The sequence below is a fragment of the Zonotrichia albicollis genome, chromosome 4 (genome assembly GCF_047830755.1).
Source record: "Zonotrichia albicollis isolate bZonAlb1 chromosome 4, bZonAlb1.hap1, whole genome shotgun sequence".
Lineage (NCBI taxonomy): Eukaryota > Metazoa > Chordata > Aves > Passeriformes > Passerellidae > Zonotrichia > Zonotrichia albicollis.
In genome coordinates, this window is record NC_133822.1 from 61471751 (window position 1) to 61492208 (window position 20458).

The following is a 20458-nucleotide window of genomic DNA, read 5'->3' on the forward strand; positions in this document are numbered from 1 at the left end:
AGGTTTGCTTTGGAAAAGGAAGTGAAAGAAGAGAAAACAGGGCAGGGGGTGGGAAAGAAGACTGGCGATGAAGGAAATTGAGCAAACCACTTTTCCAGTAACCATTTTATTTGAAAGTATAATTTCATAACCTTTTTTAACTTGTTCTTTATATAGCTTGAGGTTTTAGCCTTCATCCAGGGTTTTATAATCTGTTAGGAATTTAATGTATAATTTAAATAAATGATAGAAAAATAAGCCCACTAGTGATAAGAATGAAGGCTCTGCTTCTGTGAAATAAAAATTCACTTCTCACCTTATAAAGTTATGAAGCTTTGCTCCAGTCACATACTTTTGTGATTGTTCCCTACCTTTAGGTGTGAAAGTCATCATTAGTCGTCAAAAGCTGTTTAAATAGGAAAAAAGCTGACTTGTAGATATTATTTGCTCTTATTATTTTGCAATAGAATAATATGAACTGTAAAGCAAAATAACGTACAGTATAGAAGTTTAAAAATGCAGGTTTTATTCTTTTGAGGTTTTAAATTCCTGCCTGCCAAAAAGGTTCCTTCAAAAATGTCTATTAATCCTAAATAACAACTTAGAAAGGAAGTAAGAGCCATCTGGAAAAGTCTTATTCGTGGGAAGAACAAAGACATTTATGGTGTCTAAGTCTTGGTGTAGATTTCTGTCAAGATGGAAAGAGCACATCATACATTCTATTTTGGATATGGGTTTGACCGTCTCACTTGCTAAGCAAATGCTGGACTTTAAGAAGTTTGGAAACTTAATTAAGGACCTGGATGGAATTCATTCCTCTTGACAGGGGCATTCACTTTGCATCAGCTCTTCACGGGAGCATTTCTGTTAGGGGGATACTTACAGTAAGTTCCCTCTGTGGCAGATGGGCATTATCCTGGTCCACATCAACTTCTGAAGCTGCTACTGTCCATTCTTTGACTCAAAATGGCTTCAGCTGTTGTGCCATGACTTACAGAACCTCATTAAGCTGGAATCGAAGAATCAACTCACATGCCAAAATATGAATGACACAATGGTCTTGGGTGAATAGGTTATCTCTGTCATAAAATGCTATAGTGAAAAAGTTAAGACAACTTGGGATTTCAGTCATCCTATCTAAGTCCAGATTTGCTTTGATTCCCTATGTCTCTAGTGTGTTTGAAGACTCCCTGGACAAAATGGAGGTGTTTATCCCTGTTTAAATCTGAGCATCTCTCTTGTGTCTAAGCTGGAGAATTAGTCCTTCAGAGTCCTCTCAGGCCACTCAGTAAAGTGAATAGAGAAAAGTAATCCTTCAGGGAGTGAGGTGGAGATCCTAACAGATGCCATCACAACATTACAGAGAACAGCTCTTTAAGTCAATAGCAGCCCTATCCTTCTCAAAGATCAGAGATAAGCATCACTTTTTAAACCAGAATTATAGTTTGGGTGAAAATGCTAAAATATAATTCACTGACCTTGTACTCTGCCTTTCCATAATTTCTGCAAACTGTCTTGCAGCTTCAGAAAAGACCTGTGAGGTTTTTTCTGAAGGTTCCTGCTTACTGTCTGTGAAAAGGGACTCATTACAATAAAGGTACTACAGAAAGAAGGCTCTGTGCCTGTAACACCAGTTCCTGTAACCAGGAACTGAAGCAGTTCTTCCTATGAAGTGCTGAGTATTTTGTTCTCAATCCAGCAAACTACTAGTATGAGTTCTCAATCTTACTAACATGATCCTAAAGCAGGAAAATGGGAAACCATGTCCTTTTCCCTAATGATGGAAGCAGAAGCTGATATAAAGGAAAACATATTTTGAGCTTTGTATTGCTAAAAGTATCTTTTCTTTATAAACCAGAACTGATAACCAGTTAATTGTGAACTCCATGTGCTGAATTATATGCTCGTTTTTCAGTTGAACCTGGACAATATCTGAGTAGGTTCTAAAATACTAGTAACTACAAATAGAGGACTTGACAATCTTTCAATCATTCAAATAAGACTTCATTGCCACAAATACAGTGCAGCTGATAAAATTAGGAGTTCTGTTTTTGCTTCATAGAAAAAAGATTTTTGTTGTTTTGTATTTGGTGGTTTTAAATATATGAAACCTAAAGTGGAGCAGATGAACTCCTACTTTAGAGTTTGTCATTTCTCGTCCCATTGGAGATATTTTTTCTTAAACCACTAACTGAACTCACATCAAGAGGACATAAAGGATTTGAATTTACATCTCCTACATCTCAGCATTTCTCCTGAGATTATAGAATTTCTCTGAGATTATAGAATCATCAGATTGTAAAATTTGGAAGAGACCTCTAAGATTGTCACATTCAGCCATCAACCTAGCATCACCACTGTTCACTAATAAACCATGCCCTCCAGGGCCATATGCACACATTTCTTTGAACACTTCCAGGGATGGTGACTTTCCTGGGCAGCCTGCTCCAATGTTTGACAATTTCTTCTGTGAAGAAATTTTTCCTATTGTCTGATTTAAACCTCTCCTAGTGCAAATTGAGGCCATTTCCATTAAGCTCTTAGACATTACAGAGATGTTCCAGTTGTGTTTTCTACTGGACTTAGTCTGGCATATCAGTTCCCAGGATATTTACTAATCAGCCTTCCCTGATTCCCACTCCTAACTTGAAAATCAGCACCATCAGGTTTCCTGTGAGTGTGTGAATGAAAAGCTGCACCATTGGAAGCCTTCAGGGCCCTTCTGGCCTGCAGCAGGGATGGCTGAGGGAGATGGTCTGTTTTAACCCAGAATGCACAAGGTTTCCATGAGAGTTTGTAGCAGATTTCCTGTGCAAGAGGAGGCTGACAAGAGGCAGCCAGGCTCTTTATGGAAGAGGTTCACAGCAGAATAAAAGTTGATGGTCATTCATTCAAATATGTAGTTTCTGGCTGGGAGTATGTAAGGGAACATTTCTTTATTTGTGATTCAGCTGCACAGTGGGGTTGGGCAGGCTCCGTTCCTGAAGGTCTTCAAGAGCAGAATAGCAAAGCAATCTGGTCTGATTTAATAGCTGAGTCTGCATGAGCGGGAAGTTAGATTAGAGACCTTCTGAGGTCCTTTCCAAGTAGAATGATTTTGTGAAAGAAATTCCTGCCTATTACTCAGTGAATCTGTGAACTGTATGGAAGAAGATGCACACTTTTGAGGATTTGTGAAACAAATCCAATGTGCTCTTTGACTGTCGCAGATTGTTATGATATGAAAGATTCAAAACTATATGTGTTCGCTTATATTAATGGTTAGAAGTACCTTTTTGTTTTGAAATTCTGTGATTTGACATTTGAAGTGCATTATATAATTCATTAAATATGAAGTGTTACCACTATAACATATAAAATACAGATGAACATATACCACAGTATCACAGGCTATGCTGCCGTTGAGACAGCCAAAGTATTACCATAGAATTTGAGAAGGCTTTAAGCATCCAACCATACAGAGTAATCCCAAGCCACATCAGAGGGCTTCAGGTGTCTGCCCATACAGAAAAACACCCTATCACTTCAGAAGGCTGCAAGCATCTGCTCTTCTTGTTCTTTAGCCCAACCTTTTATACCCCTCATGTTGATGCATTGCCCTGTGTGCCCCCTGTTCCCTTTGGTGGTTGGTTAGTGCCCCTGGGCACTCCATGGCTCATGGCTGTCAGTGCTGCTCACCTGCTGCTCACAGCTGTGCCCACTGGGGATGAGGCTGGGCAGCAGCCCCACTCCCAATCACCACAAACTGTGTGCCCACACCACAGCCTCAAGGTAATTTCTTGTTTTATAAGCCAGAAATTACTTGTGGAAATATTATAGTATTCCAGAGTGCTACACTGTGCAAACAGAGCTCTACTATTAGTTGATAGATGTGGAGCAAAAATATGTGGCTAGACAACCCCTTAAACATTGCACAGGTGGATTTTGCAGGCAGCAAGTTATTCCAGATAAAATCATGATAAACTATGACCAGCTTGCTTCTGTTTTGTGATTCTTCTGACAGTGTATCATGATTTCACATGTTTTGGGTTTTTTTATATACCATTATATCTGTATGAGGAAAGCTTCAGATTAAGGACCTTGTATTTCAGAAAAGAAGGACAAACAGACTTGAAGAGCTGCTGTGTTGGAAAAAACCCCATATATATGAGTTGTATCTATTAGGGTGCAAACATGAGTATTCAGGGAACTTACACTTCACTTTAGCTTCTGGCATTTGTGACATTCAGTATAAAGCATGGTGAAACAATAGAAATTGCTTTTGTAACTTGCTGTATTTGCTGTGGAGTGGTACTTATTAGTCTTGTGGACCTTAGAAATAATTGTGTTCAACAGCTGACACTGAAGTCAATCAGAAGACAGGGAAAAAATATCTTGGAAAATGTCCAACTTCTTTTGAAAACTGGTTATGAGCAGCATACTGCCAGTGGACCACCAGCCCTCATAAGTTATTATAGCACAGCTTTTCCTTGGCTTTAGCTCAGAGCTATCTTTACTGCTTCAGTCAATTACTGGAGGGTGAGAAAGGCAGAATAGGACCCAAAGAGCTTTTTTGCTTTACATGAAATGCCTTACAGCACATTCAAGTCTCATTTAACCATAGAAACATTAAGATAGGAAAAGATCTCAAAGATCATCAAATCCAACCTTCATTTACATGAGCCTTTTTGCATTCTGATAGAGTGAAGAGGTTTATTCTGTTTACCAGGAGGAAGTAGGATCATCCCTAAGCCATAGGCAGTGTGATCAACCCTAAGCCATTGGCAAGAAGGCCACTTGGAATCTCTGCACATCTGGGATTTCATAGCTGCCTTGATTTGTTGGACCTGTGTTGGACCTTTCCATTCCCCACTATGCTAAACTGTGAAGTTCCTCAGCCTAGAAAGAGTTTATTTAATCCCCACAATCACTATGTGGTGTTCCATTTAAACCAATCTTTGTATGACATTTTGTAGTGCAAAATGGTTACCTAGATTTTATCTACTACATGTTTTCTTTGAAGTTCACTCTTTAGTATGAAAATAGTAATGCAGTGCTTTCAGGCTAGCAGCCAATCTTGAGCTGGTTACTCCTATGTTATTCTTTCAATACTATAGGCTTATTATTGCAAAATAGAGGAATTTCAAAATATTTCCAAATATATTTTAGCAGTTGAAAACAATTATTTAAGCAATTCTATTCAGCTACCATAACACGGCACATCACAGACAGTTGTTTGTCCTAAGAAAACAGTGTATTGTTTGTATAAAACCCATATCCTTCTCTTTCACCTTTCACCTTTCTCTTTTCTGACCTTCCTTCCAGTTTTGTTACTGTCCTTCTCATGCTGGTAGTACGAAAAAATAATTGGAAAAAGACAAGAAGTTATCGAACATCAGTACTTTTTCTATAAGTATGCTCCTCTGATTTAGTCATGCAGAAATGCCATTTTTATGAGAGAAAGGGTTATTAACAGATTAGTGGGAGGATCAGCAGAGCAAAATTGCTCCACATCTGTGTAATCCTATAAAAAAAGACTGTAAAGTTTATACAATATGTACTGTTGTCAGATGATAGAAAGGCTGTAAAAAGGATGTGGAAGGAAGGAATTAAAATGAAGTAAAAGCAAGATGACAACATCCTTGCACTAATACTTAATTTAACTCTTCTTAAATTAATATAATGTATCTAATATAGATTACAGTTTACAGTATATAATGAAACCTAATATATGCTATGTACACTTTATACACTGTAATCTGATATTTGTTGAAATAGATCCTTTCCATTATCTCAGTCCTTTTGTAGGTAGTAAATCCTCTAAGTCTGATTTAAACTGGAAATGTTTTAGTTTTCTGCAACAGCCTAGTCTGCTTCAGGGCCAGTGTCTCAATGTCCACAGTAAATTCTTGTAGCTCCTTGCCACATGGAAGAGAGCTGGCACTGGAGAGCATTTGGTCTGTGTGATTGGTTCAAAATTTTTAGGATATTTTGTAGAGCCTCTTTACTACTGGGAAGACACTGCATGAAATTCTTGTTCAAGATCGTCATTATCTTACTGAGGAAAAGTAGGAAGTTGAAAAATAGATGGTTAAAAACTAAGAGTACAGGCAGGTCCTGGGCAATGCATCAGCTAGACTGTTAGTCTAAAGCAAAAAATACTGAAACTCTGATATTCAATCCATTATTTTAGAGCTGCTCAGGTAACATTTCTTGTCATTAAATAATCCTTTCAATCCAAAAAACAATGTGAGTCATAATGTGTAAGGTTTTGCTACAGGATGTGAATGTATCCATGCCAACTCTGCTGAAGGAAAAACTTGTTCCACATCTCCAGAAAGATGAATTTACAATAAATAATTTTATTAGTAGACACAAGAAAGTTAAACACTAAACACCTCACAGGCTGACTCAAAATACTTACGAAAGGTGGAGGAGTCCACAGCTCTACAGAGAGTTATTTCTTTGAAGTGATGAATCTTGGTGAGTGAGTTTCACCTGGGCTGGGAACATTGCCCAGATCCAAGTGTAACCTCTATCCTTATGAGAAAAACAGTAGTTAACATGTTTCTAACATCTCAGTGGAAACAATCTGAGTCACTTTGATTCAATTATCTTTGTTGTGCTAAGCTGGCTGCATTTTTAGCGTCCTCTTTGCTCCCCAGACCTGAAGTAAATCGCAGAAATCTTCCAGATGTCTCCCTATAAGGGAGAGTGAATTTCTGTATGAAAGTATTTTTATAGGTCAGGGAAAATTCTGTGTCCAATAAGATGTAATTAACTGCCTTAATACCTTGTTGACAGAGCCTAAATTTTTATTCTTAAGGTTTTTTTTTTTATTTCTATTTCCACTATGTCCCATCTCAGTGCTAATGTGATCTCAATATTTATCAAAGCAAGACTTCAGCTCAGCATCCCTTACCATGCCTTGTGCAACAGAATAAATATAGTCATTAAGCACATAATTTGGTTTTCAGAAGTAGTTGGTTTTTTTGAGGGAGGTCTGGTTCAACTACTGACTGCTGGATTACTTTAGCTGAATGAAAAGTACTTGTAGTGAATTACTGCAAGAAGGCTGTTGGAGAAAGCATGGCAAATTCTAACTCCAGCTTGCTTATTTGGCACTACCTGCTTGCAATCTGTTTCTGTCCATGTGTGAGAGCTACCTGCATGCAGTCTGTTGTTCAGTGAGCCATCAAGCTGTAAGCCTGCATTTTCAGTCTGCTGTCCACCAGAAGGCAAACCTTTAATCAGTATCTTTTAAAAGAGATCATGGTTAGTAAAAATCCATTATATTCACTTCTGTGATTATAGCAGCCAGTATGCTGCAAATTCATTAGAGTCATTTTCAAACCCATTATAGTTTAGAAAATAAATCACTACATGGCTAGATTTTTAGGTGTTTTAGGAAAACAAACGTACCCATCTTACTTCTGTGTCCCAGCTGTGTATATTAAATGAGTATCTGGGAATACGTGAAATTTAGTGCTGGTCACAGCTATTAGACATCAATGAAAATATTCTAACTCAAAGGCTCTTTTGAGTGAAATACATAATGATTTTCAAAGTCAAATCAGTCCTTCATTATTTTTTATGGTAAGCCACAGTGTGGTATAAGGGAAGCATAAATGATAACCAGATTCTGTCTGTAAATGGTTTTTTTTCTGTTTTGATAGTCACCGTTATGACTGTTTTCCAAGAAACTTTAGTCTCAAATGATGTTGACTTAATTCCTTTCAAGCAATTTTATTTTTACCAAAGCTTTCAACTGAAGAGGAAGAAAGGAGAAAAAAACTCCATCACTTCTTTAATCTTCTCATCATCTGACTCTCTTTCAAACATAAAGTCATAGTCATACTTTCTGCACTACCATGGGCTTATAGAGCACATTCTGAATAAAAGTAGCTGCAGCTGGACTTATGGACAGTGTTGGATGGAGACCTATCCATGCACTGCCCATGTGTCCAGTCACTTGCACAGGTACTTTCTCTAGTGTCATTTACATATTCTTAGTTTTAGCCCTCACATTTGTTGTATAGTCAACATTGCCTAAACTGTACATCAGTAATAGATTTTTCATTGTGTATTTTCTGGTTAAAGCTAGGAAGATTTGTGTAAATGTCCTCTATCTAAAAATATACTTTCTCAAGGTCTCTTGACTGACTTAAGCAAGCAGCCTAATGTCTTAATAAGAGAAGGGTCTGATCTTTGGCCAGAAAAGCCTCAGAGATTGATTCTTTATCAGAGAAGGCTTCTTTATTGAAGGTCACTTTAAAAACAGAGCCAAATAAAGAAGGGTAAGGCAGCTGCTTGCAAGATTGCCAGGCACTATGACCTGCCTCTCGCTGAGCTGCTGGGAAAGCTTAAGATGTAGGGATCAACCCTGCCCAGAGCGGGGTCATTGCAATGAGCACATGCTTATTTCAGGTGCCTCTTTTCTTCTTGACACCTTCCAGATGAGAAGCAGTAGTGGATGAGATGGCCTTCCATAGAAAATGTGTCCCCAGGCTCAAGTGTGACCCAATGGGGGCCTCGTGTCCCCCTGACTGTCTGTGTGTAGCTGGGTGATATTTTTCAGTTCATGCTTGAGCAGACAAACCATTTGGAACACTCTCACCAGTGAGCAAGAGTAGGTCCTTTCACCAGTGATATTGTTGTCTAAAGTGGAGGGTGTTTGGCTCTTGGGAATCGACTGAAATGAATCAAGTGTTGAACAGGACTGCTCCAAGGATCCGACCCTGTGTGTTCCCTGGGCCATCATTAGAGACAGGCAGCACCAGAGCCCATGGCTGCTCTGCAGTCAGTGCAGACTGTGGATGTGTAAAGGGAAATTCCTCCTGTTAGCCACACAAGTGTAGTTTCCTTTAGAGTGAAGCTTCCATGGTTATGTAGACTCTGTCTTTACACTAAAGGCAGTAACTTGCAGGTTTTTTTGGCATTGTCTGGGAAAACAGTTTCAGAAGTCTTCTACCTGGTGTTTCTGAGCCTGTATAAATGGCTTTCTCAATATTCCTCAGACCATGTGTGGCTGTGATGTGTATTCCAATACATACCATACCATGGAGAAGTGAATTTCTGTATAAAACAGTGTGTGAAGCAATTCCTTAAACAAAAAATATTTTAAGTTGCCCTGAAGCCAACATTACATACGTTACATTACACTTTGAAATCTTGTTTCCAGTCTATCCATAGCTCACTAATACCCTTTCAGCCCTTTGGGCCCCTTTAAGCTCAGCTTAGAAAAATTAGAGTAAGAGAGGAAATACTGATGTTCCTTTCTTTTTTGGTCACATAAAGGAAGCAAAAGAAACAGAACCAGTGGTTCTGTTGAACTGATCTTGCAGAATTCCATTCTTTTTCATCCTGTTTGGCAGTCACCAGGTTTGCTATTCATGATTAATATTTTGGTAAAAAAAGAAATCAGTGTTGCATTCCTTTTCTGATGTTCAGGTAATGTTGAGGAGAGTCCAGGGCAATCAGTTGGAGACAGATTTAGGGATCTTGAGGTCTAAGGAAACAGAACATGTCCAAGCAGCGTAACTAGGCTCATTATGTACTGTAGAGGGACTGTTGGTGAGATAAAGCTTGCAGAGAAAGGTTCAATGTTTTTTCTAGTAGAACATCATATGTAACGGGGGGGGAAGAAAGCACACACAAACACACACAGACAGGAAGAAAAAAATATTTGGGTACAGCCCTTTGTTAAACCTGAAATAGAAGTGTTCCATTTGTAAATCTTGAGATTTTCTACGTGCCATCAAAGTGGTTAGGGAGTCAGATATATTCCCCCAGAGACAATGATATGGAAATGAAAGCATCTTAGATTTACCTTACTATGGGAGTTATACATCTAATCTTAGGTTATACAGGAGAACCTCTCCTCCACTTTGAATTGCCACATGATGTCTCAGGGATCCAAATACCAAATTCAGTCTGTCCTTTCTCACACAGCAGTTAACAGGCCCCTAATGGTGCTCCCTCCATCCAGTTTCAGCCTGTGTTCCTTATGCACACCTGGTCTATGGACACAGTGGGTCCAAGGCTCTTTACAAGTCAGCATTTAGTTATCTGCTCAAAGCAAATGCAACCAGCTTTCTTGTGAGAGCCTGAGACAGAACTGACCAGAATACCCTGCAGCCCCCTGGCTGGAGGGAAAACATTGGGAGCTTGAACTGAAATCTCTGCTGCCAGTCAGTTCAAAGGGAAACTGTGTTTCAACAGTTTTTTCTATAAAAATATTTCCCTGTGTTTTCTATATCACAGGGAAATGTTCTACAAGGGAAATACCAATTACTGCTTTATGCACTTCACACTCCCACTAACATCCTGAGAACATCTATTATCAAGCATTGTGAGCAAAGGTACTTTTAAACTCTGTTAGTGCTGAAGGGGCCAACTTATATATCTCTGTGAGCTGTGGGTGGCTTTGCCTATGCTCAAGACAAGAAAATTAGGCACTTAGGAGGATGGCAACTGAATGAGGGTTTTGAGAGGATACATTGCAAGGATGAATACTGTTGGATGGAACTCCAAGATACAGAAAATAAGAGGCAGAGTTGTGAATTGGACTCAAACATCCTAAATCTCTCCTCGAAATCCTAACCTTAGTGTGCCCCAGGCCCTAAATAAAAAAAAAAAAAGTTAATAAATGTACTTCAACATCTAAAGGATTTGGTGCTAGAAATGAGAAGTACTTTTGTTACAGTATACCCTGAAGCACTGAATTCATATCTGAAAGCCTTGCTTACTGTGAAAAGCAGCTTCAACAATAGTGTTGGCAGATGTATAGCTCACTGTACCAAGTCCTAGGCTAACATGCTTTTTCAATGCAATGCTTTCCTTGTCAGAGTATTTCAACTTAAGAAATCATGAAGGAGCAGTAATGCTTTTCGTTCATTCTTTCTCTCATCCCTTTTCATACTTCCTGATTGTAGTGATAATTTTTCAGTTTGAGAAGTTCTGCTGTGTTTGTCATGGCTGTGATATAAAGGTCATAGCCTAAATCAAAGGGACAAGGCCTGAGCTCAAGTGCTTCTTGCAGTTAGGAGGCTTAGAGTACAGATCTTTCTGCAGTGTGATCTGTGAATGCCATATACCCTGAGCATGGCAGGGTGGAGATGAATGCTCCTTATAAACAGCCACAAGACTGTAGAAGTTCCCAGCCAATATTGAACATTTTTTACTTAGTTACCAGGGAAAAAAATTCAGGGTCACCTCAGCACTTTATTGAGAGAACAATAAATATGTAGTAATTCCCTTTGTTATCACTTAAAACATTTACTTTTTGCACTGTCAAAGCACATAGTTTTCTCCAGCTATTCCTCATTTTTCAGATAGTGGGCTTGGCAAAATTCAAGTTAGTTCACATTCAGAGCTTGCAGTTAAAAATATAGATGCAGAGAAGAGGACAAAAAAGGAATTGAAAACTGATGCAGCTCTTAAAGACTCTAGGTCAACATTATTGTATCACTTTTTAAGCTGAAAAACACCAGAACATAAACAACAAAAATGCCTCTTTTATCTACTATTTCTTGTTCCTGTTTTATCTTCCTTTTAGGGAGGAGTAAATACTAAATTCTTTTAATTCCTCTTCTTTCTTGCTTTGTGTACTTTGTTTATAAAGCATACAAGCTGGAAATCATCACTGTTCTTGCTTGGGAAAATTAGCTTTATGAGGAAAACATGTTCACTAAGAAAGCACTTGAAAAATCCATACACATGTTAACTACAAATACTGAAAAAAAACCCAACAACCCCTCTGTAATTATAATTAGGTACATTTTGAAACAGTTTCCAAAATTTAAGTTTCTGATATTCTGTTCCTAATGGAATTGGAGTTGGATTTCGCATTCAGTTATCTTGGTTCAACTGATTCTGCTGGATCTCTGAGCTGTTCAGAATGATAATTCACAAGACTTTGTTAAATTAAGAGTCATGCTTTTTAGGTCTCATGTGAATAATTTTGTTCTATGGCTCACAAATGCAGGACTTTAACTGTTTGGGTGCAGGAAGGCAGATAGGGTCTAACCGATGTGCATATAAAATGGAATTGAATCAAAATCCCTCATAGATTAAAAGGATCCTTTTATATTCCCTATGCACATAAAAGATACTAAACTAGTGTTATGCAACTTGTAATATTTTCTTGAAACAGTTTCATAGCTTTCTCTGAGGTTAGCATTCTGAGTGCCGAGGAAGACACTGCATCTGCTGTATTGTCAGAATGAAATTTATTTGTCCATATAAATAGCAAGTGCTTTAAGTCTTTGTGGAAAGGCATCTACTGGGATTTTCAAAATTTTTAGCAGTTAGTAAAGGTACTCTGTAGTTATGACAATCTTCAGTCACTGGTTAAAGCATGTGACATTATTCTCAAAGAAATTTTACCTGCAGAAATTTGTGAATGAGAAAAATCATGTAATTTAATGTATGCTTCTATTCTTAAGAAACAATAATATCACTTATAGTAACAGCATGAATAGCACAATTAAGAACTTAAAAGCAATTAAGACTGATGGCTGTACTTTATCCAGGTATCAAACTCTTCTCTAATGCCCTGACAACATGACCAGTATCTCAGCTTTTTGTATCATTCCTGATCTCCTACTGATGTCCGTGTGCTGCATTTTTCCCAGGAGTGCACAGACTCCTTTTCTAAAATGTTTTTATGGCCTCCTCCAGATCTGTGTGTAAATGAACATCTCATAGTCCTTTAATGTGTTATTTGTGACAGTCTTTGGGATCATTGGGGAACTATTGTCCCACATTTCCAGATAGAACTTACTAGGTTCCTTAAAAAATTACTGTGTTGATATTAAATACCGTTTCTTTGCTTTAAAAATTAGCTGCATCACAAGGACATGTTATTCCATGAGTTCATCCCATTAATCCTATATTCTCTGTTTAATGGCTTTGTTTGTCTTTTGATTAGACAATGTCTTTATGTATGTCCTAGACAGTGCTTGATGGCTAATTATAGTCATTGTTTCCCATCCAACAACAGTAGAGAACTGAAATTTCTTGGTAGAATGCCTCTCTTTATGACAGGTCTCTAGACTTACTGTGCACACACACAAGTTCAGTTCAATCTAGTCAATTTGGGTGTTGAACTGAACTGGCCTGAACCTCTGGATCTTAAGAGGTTCATCTATCACTATATAATGCAGCTGGACAGAGGGAAACAGTTGAATAGAGGACAATATGCCAACTCTTCCTTCACTTATTCCTGCTACATTAAGGAAGTTGATAGAATGGAGCTAATCCATCTGCCCACAATTTATTCCCTAGCAATATGATATAGTTTCCCTATTTCATGAGCTCAGTCTTTGACTAATTTTATTAGAAGTCCTTCCATAGCATCATTTTAATCACTTTTCATTCATTTTTAGTTATGTGCAAAATAGTAAAAAAAGATGGACTAAAGAAACATGAAAGGATTTCATGAGAAACTCAGGTCAGCTTAAATAGAAGCAGATCCAATAAAGTTCAGTCAGTGAGCCTACAAAGACCAGCAGAAAAGCTCTCTAAATTGGGTCTTTCACAGGAAGCTTTATTCTGCCATGTCTAAAGTGCAGTCAGAAGGAGTGAGACAGCCCTGGCTTGCCCTGAGAGGAGGCAGGGCTGCAGTGCCTGCAGGAGGTGCCTGGGTGACCTGCCAGGGTGATGGGCAAGGCTGGCTGAGACTGCAGGGTCGGGGCTGATGGGTGGGGAGGTCTCACGCCTTCTTTACCAAGAACACTCAGTGGGGCTTATCTCATCCACCAGTTTTTACCAATGCATGGATGTTAAAAAGATGCAGGATTTTAGCTACATATTGCTTGGATGCAACACTAAAATGAATTGCTGTAATCTTAGTTATATTTCTCTTGTTATTTAGTTTAAAACATTCTGATACATTGGTCCTTTATTAGACTGGTAGGGGCAGTCTTCAGTGGGCTGGGCTGGGTAGAATTTCAGAAATGAGTACTGAAGCAGAAATTGCCTGGTTTTCAGCATTGAACCCACCACTCTCGTTGATTGTTAGGGGTTTTCATATAAATGCCAGAAGGTCTTTTACTGATTAGCTGACTGTAGAGCCTTTATACAGGCATTCTGAGTGGGAGCTTCCAAAGCACTCAATTCATTAACAAAGGTCTACTTCCACCAAAATGTATGGTTTTAGCCACAGCTGTGAATGAACAGAGTTGGATTATTCCATAAAAATACTGAAAAGCCTTCCTTTGTATTTAAAAATGCCTTCTTGAGCTGATAGGTAGCAGCACGTGTAAATGTTAAAAGTAACTTTATTTTTGTTGCGGTTCTTTGTTACTGCTGGAGCACCAACTGCTAAAATAAACACAGATGGACATTTTTTCCCCTGATAGTGTGACTTCTCCCAGGAAAGTCAAGGGCTCCTTGCCTTCTTTTCTTTTACTGCAGTTTCACAGTAATCATTTTTCATTAAGGTGGAGGTGGTGAAAAAGGTACCTCAGCAATTAAAAATCCATTAATGGTTAAATTAGATTTCTGAATCTGAACCATTACTGCATCTACAATGGTCTTCACTGTACAACATTCATCCCATGACATCAGCTGCGTGAGTGTGGGTCAGCTTTATAATGCTTTGTTCATCTCCGTCTCTACCTGTGTAATTTTGAAAGTGTACAGTTATGATTTTTTTTTACTATTTTTATATGTCTGAGTAAAGCTATGTATGTATATGTATATGCATAAGTACATAATTGAGAGGAAATATAGTTATTGGTTATTCAAAGGTGAACTAAACAAACAAAATTCTTATTAAATTAGGCACCCAGACTATAAATAAATTAAATACCATTAACTAATAGCCTCAAATAATTTGAAGGTAATAACTGAGAAAACTCAGTAGTGTAACAGCCTTGTAAATCTTGTTTCATCTCTTAAACACTAAAACATTATGAAGAATCAGTTCACTATAGTGTGATCTGAAAGAGACAAGGAAATTGTCATTTCACATAGTAGATGGACTCCAGAAATGTTCACTCTCTAAGTATCAACTGATGTTGTTTAAAAGCTATGTAGATGTACAGAAGAAAGCTTATTCCTCTTTTATTTGCTAGTGTCCAGAAAATCTTCCATAAAGATAAAAGAAAGTTTACTAGCAAAAAGCCACACAGATCTTATAGTCAATCCTAAATGTGCACTAAAGTACATAATGCAAGGGAACTTTTCTTTTGATTCTAATCCAGAAATTACAAGGGTGTTTTAATGTCTCCCTTTTAAGAATGAAGGTTTGCAGGAAGAGCAGACACAGAGCCACAACTGTCATTTAAGTTTACATGTCTGGCTCTCATCTTTGCCATGGGTATCTTTTGTAAACATACTAAGATCACAAGATGTTTCATCTTTGGGCAAGGAAAGAAGGATGTCATGTCACCACAGAACCTGAAGAAAACAATAAAAAATCTACATGCATTTAGAAAAACCCTCAGTGTCCCATATATTTATGGAGCTGCAGTAAATCTCTAGCTGCCACAGATTCATTTTGCATATTGTATTAAATATGTCAATGATGGTCTCCTACAAATGTAAAAATGAAACAAATAAGTCTTGTTCAGGGATTCACAATCTCCTGACATGACAGTTTAGATGTGAATTACAAATTAAATGCAAGTAGTGTTCTTTACTTTGAAAACACAACAAAGTCAAAGGGAATCAGTTACATAGCTCCCTGCTATGTAACATTACTGCTATGTAATGTTGGTTGTAATTAGCAAAAACCCAGCCACATAAAATTGTTGTTAATGGTATTGCCCAATAAATGGGCACTCTGGGCAGAAGGAACAAGAAACTAAATCCCTGTTATTTTATGGCACTGTGTTGAGGGGAATTACAGCACATTCAGGAATTTGGGTCTCTCTTGTGAAGTCCTGTGCAAATTGTTTTACTGTAAGGTAGGAACTTTTTGATGTTAATGTTAGTTGAGTTATACTGTTAAATAGGTTTACAGCATGTCCAGATCCAGAGACTCCAAAACACGGTTTAATACTAGAAGATACTGTGCCATTCATTTTGTCATTACGGCTTTCCCTAGTTAGAGATCAAGCAGAGAACAGGACAACCCACAAGTAACCACTGTTTTATGGCTTATTTATGCACAAATACTGCCATAAACCTCTGAAGTCACTGGGAAGATTTTCTTCTTTTAATTTTTTTTTCACCACCATGGACTTCAGTGAGATCAGAATAATTGTGAGACAACTATTTCATCTTGTCTTTTGATTGCATAATCAAGAACCACCAGTATTTACAAAATTCCAAGATGTGTTCATATTGCTATCTGTTAATATTACTGTGTGCAGTGGCACATATTCTCCTAACTGGCAGTACTTTGACTCTATTAGAACTCAATTGTCTTTTGCTCATTGGTGCAATTTAGGCACAGCATCTTAGATGTAGCATAATTTCATGGCAACGGTGAAGATGTAACGGTTGTGAAATTCATCTTAGTATCATTTAAGAAAATAGATTTTTTTTCCTTTAAGCACCTGTATCTCCTGAAGCTATTTTGGGGCATTTCATCACAGAAATGAATCCCATATGACTACAAATAGGCATACAAAATTCCTAAGGGCAAATAGGTAGAGATTATATAATATGTAGAGACAAAGTAATGTTATGTGAGAAGTATTTATGTTTGCCTTAATCAATTTTCTTATGTCTTTAGCAAATGTAGTATCTTGTATGTTTACTGTGGATTGGGATAATTTATTGCAAAACCTTTGTCTGAATGGAAAAAGGATTCTAAATTATATATTAAAATATATATTGAAGAGCTAAGGATGAACTAATTGTGAAAGTATCCCAAATAACTTTTTTACTCTTGCAGAGGATTTCAAGGTGATGTGGATGGGTACAGTGCTGTCATTTTCACAGATTCTATTTATTTCAGGACTGTGGTTCCAAAATTCGCCCAGAGGAGTCCTGTGGCTTGCAGCCTCTCTCTCATGAATACCTCTCAGCAATTTCACAGACAGTGTTTAAGACCTGTGAAGCTGGAGACACAAAAGGTTTGTACTTTATGCCCCTTTTTTCTGAAAATTAAATCATGCACCTCATCAAAGAAAAACTAGAAACAATATTAACTCTTTGCTATGGACATGCACTAACCTATGCACAATAAATTGAACTAATAATTCCAAATTCGTAGCAGCCAAATGAGGTACCAATCCTGGCAATGAAGAATGGCAAATGGCAAATTCCCTGCTAAAGCACTAATATTTCTTAAATAAGTTAAATTTTCAGAGAAGCCAAGCCATGTCGTTTCCCCTTAGAAGATAACTCAAAAATTCTGCAAAAGTAGGTGTCATACACTGTCCTCAAGCTATCTACAGGGCTGAGGTGGAGCAGCAGAGATAAAGATATCACCTTACTTCTTCTGACAATAATGCTAAAATTTAGAAGGCTGCTTCATAGTTCAGTACAGCCAGGGTTTCATGACTCATTTCTAATCCTTTGATGTAGAGCAGAGACAGTAATTCAGGGTCCAGCCAAACACAGAAGTGACTTCCTCCTCTCTTTGTCACCATGGCGCTGTCCTTTAAAGGAAGCTCAGCATCTTCCCAAATATACACTTAATTTATACAATTTCTCTCTCTGTGTCTCTCTCTGTCTCTCTCTCTCTCTCTCTGTCCCTCTTATAATCAATAAATGCAAATTGGAATATACAACAGAGGAAATGTCTTTCCTTCATTTTACATCACGGAATGAAATTATGATTTATCGACCAAAAAATCTTCTTTCTTTCAGAAGTTCTCCTTTGATTCACGTCTGGTTTGAACCAGGCTATCATATCAAAATTAGCTCTTTGTTCAATATTGTTGCATTACCAATAATACAGAAGTCAGGAGACATTAACTGCGTTTGACTTCTCAGAGGGAAAGAGAGGAAGAGAACTAAAAGAGACCATGAGAACTCAACTTGTGCTAAATTCCTGCAGGTGAATCAGGTTACTGCAGTCTGTAGAAATGTGGTCTATAGCAATAACAAAATCTGGTGTGTAAGATATCACAGATATCACTTCTAATTTTCTGTTGCTGTGATGCATATGTTTTAATTATATCCCACTGTCCATTCTTCCTACAACTGTATCTAGTGTAAAATAATTCTGTGTGATCTTTCTCTGCATTCAACAGCTGTGTCTGGATTTGGATCCAGCAGAGACATAAATTGATGTCCAAATAAATGAATGAGTCCCTTGGTTACAAGGAGTAAATCTCAGTTTGGACGTAAGTCCATAGCCTAAAGCTATTTATTCTGTAGAAAGTCATCCTTTTAAAACATAGTTTTTACTTTTGTCTTTTTCATAAATACAGCTAGTACATAAAGAAAAATAATTCCATAGCCTATTCTCAGAGAAAAAGCTTTTTGAAGGTCTTAGGGTACCAAATAAACACCAAATACAAAAGTAAAGCAGTCATAAATCAAAAAATTAGCATAAGTGTAGGTTAAATATTTAGATTTTGAATTACCAATCTAGAATAGTATTTTCTCTTTATAGTGATGATTGCTTGGCACTATAAAAAACCTTGATTTTAAATTTGAAAGCAAAATACGTTTAATTGTGGCTATGACAATGTAAAAGGATAAATGAAAGAGGCTGAAAGAAAAAGCAAAACTATCAAATTAAGTATACAGCTGTTATTGGTTAAAACTTTTGATTTTAGGCTAATATTTTTTAAATGGAACGTAAGCAATCCTAACTAATTATTTTGAAAGTTTATTTCATTTCATGTCATTTTATGAGAACAGATTTAGGGAGTATTGGCAATGTTTAATCTCATATCTTAAGCAGAAGATTTATGTTTGCAACTGATAACTACTCTAATGAGCCAAAAATCCAGCTTTCGCTCTTCCTGTGGAAACCTCCTACCTACAGGTTTTCATAAAAGTTTGATTATGCCAATTTTTAGTTTGTGAAGAAACTAACAGTATGTCTCTCTTGCTCTCATTCACTTAATTGTTGGTAAACCTGCCCTTGCCTGAAAGAGCCAGTGTTAATGCTCTTGCCTGAAGCACCACAAAATGCTGCCTGATTGAAATGGTGCTGAAAGCTGCATTATGTGCTGCTGACTTAGAGACGTGGGTAAGAGCAACTTAAAACTGCTATAGAAAATAAGCCTAATTTCCAAACTAATATTGTTTGCAATTTTTTAATGTTGTCTTCTTTTTTATGTGATTCATTTTATCTTTTAACACAGTCCTATTTTTGAAGGTTAACAATGCATTGACCAACTGTTGGGAAATTGCAACAGGAAAAGTTCATAATAGTTGGATTTAAAATGCATAAATTTTCATGCATCATTAAAACACCTATGTAAATACAAAACCAGGAATTATTCTGTTAGCATTAAATGCTAGTGCTTGCTAAAAATAGTAATTTATCTCCATATATCCATGTTCTCAAATCTTTTTAAATTTGCCACTAACCTTTAGCCTATGCCAAAAACTGATCTATGTTTTTCATTAATATACCTAGGGAGCTATTGAACATAAACTAAACTGTTTAAAAGAAGCTTTTCAAAAGTTACTTATCACCTTCAGTTGCCAAGGTTTAAACTTTTATTATTCAGATATTTTGGCTCCTCAATATTAATTTTATAGAGTTCTACTTTTCTAGTTTATTACCTTAAACCAAATCACTTCGTAAAAGTATGGGATGTTTAAAAGAAAATTCCATAAGATGAAGAGTCACATATGTTTTAGACATTGCCAGAACTTTTATATATTTGGGTTGAAAGAAAAATTAAAACATCAGGAAAAAATACTGAGTTTTCATATAATTTTAAAATATAGGTCACTACCTGAAACATCGTTCAGATTATTTATTAAGACCTCTACAGTGGTGGCAGGGTCTGAGTCCAGACTCCAAACCAACCAACCATTCTGTCCCTGCTCTGTTAGTCAAAAGATACAAAGCAGTAAAAAGTGCTGGCATGGCACCTATTACTGGGTTATTGGAGACCTGGTACTCTTATTTCCTCATGAGACTGCTGTGAAGCTGGGAATGACCATTCAGGCAGGGATTGCACAGTGGAAGCCAACAGACAGATCCACAAGTGGCAATAGAAATCTTGGAGGGTCAAAGTATTCGTGGCCCCAGTGGTGGCCAGAAGACCACAGCCTGGAGCAAGGGACCTCAAAGCCAAGGGAGGGTCAGCATGAGTAAGGGACTCACAACAGCCAGCACTGGCAGGCTACAGCAAGACAAATTGCCTAAATTCAGCCTCTGGTGTCCCAGAAGAGGAGGGTATTCATTTGGAAGAGAACTCCCTGCTTCAGAACCTGATTATCCACTTTGTAACTTCAGATAAATCTTCAATGTAACTCTTTGATAAAAATTCTACATAGGATCTCTCTTAGGGACCAAAGTTCAGATCTCTCTTGTCGTACAAAAATTACCAGGTTACAAGCATGCTATTTTCCTGTCCTAATGAATTTTGAACTTTAAAGTGGTCCTTAATTGAGTGGGGAATGTTTC

The 20458-nt window shown here is 37.4% G+C and overlaps 1 protein-coding gene across 4 annotated transcripts in view; it reads left to right on the plus strand.

Annotated features, from left to right (window-relative positions):
- The window catches only part of CPED1 (cadherin like and PC-esterase domain containing 1), a 143265-nt gene that overhangs the window by 101915 nt on the left and 20892 nt on the right, over nt 1-20458 (plus strand). For all 4 annotated transcript variants that reach the window (XM_005481953.4, XM_074539960.1, XM_014275930.3 and 1 more), the window contains one exon: nt 16871-16988. In XM_005481953.4, coding sequence (XP_005482010.2) covers nt 16871-16988 — 118 coding nt within the window. The remainder of the gene's footprint in view (nt 1-16870; nt 16989-20458) is intronic.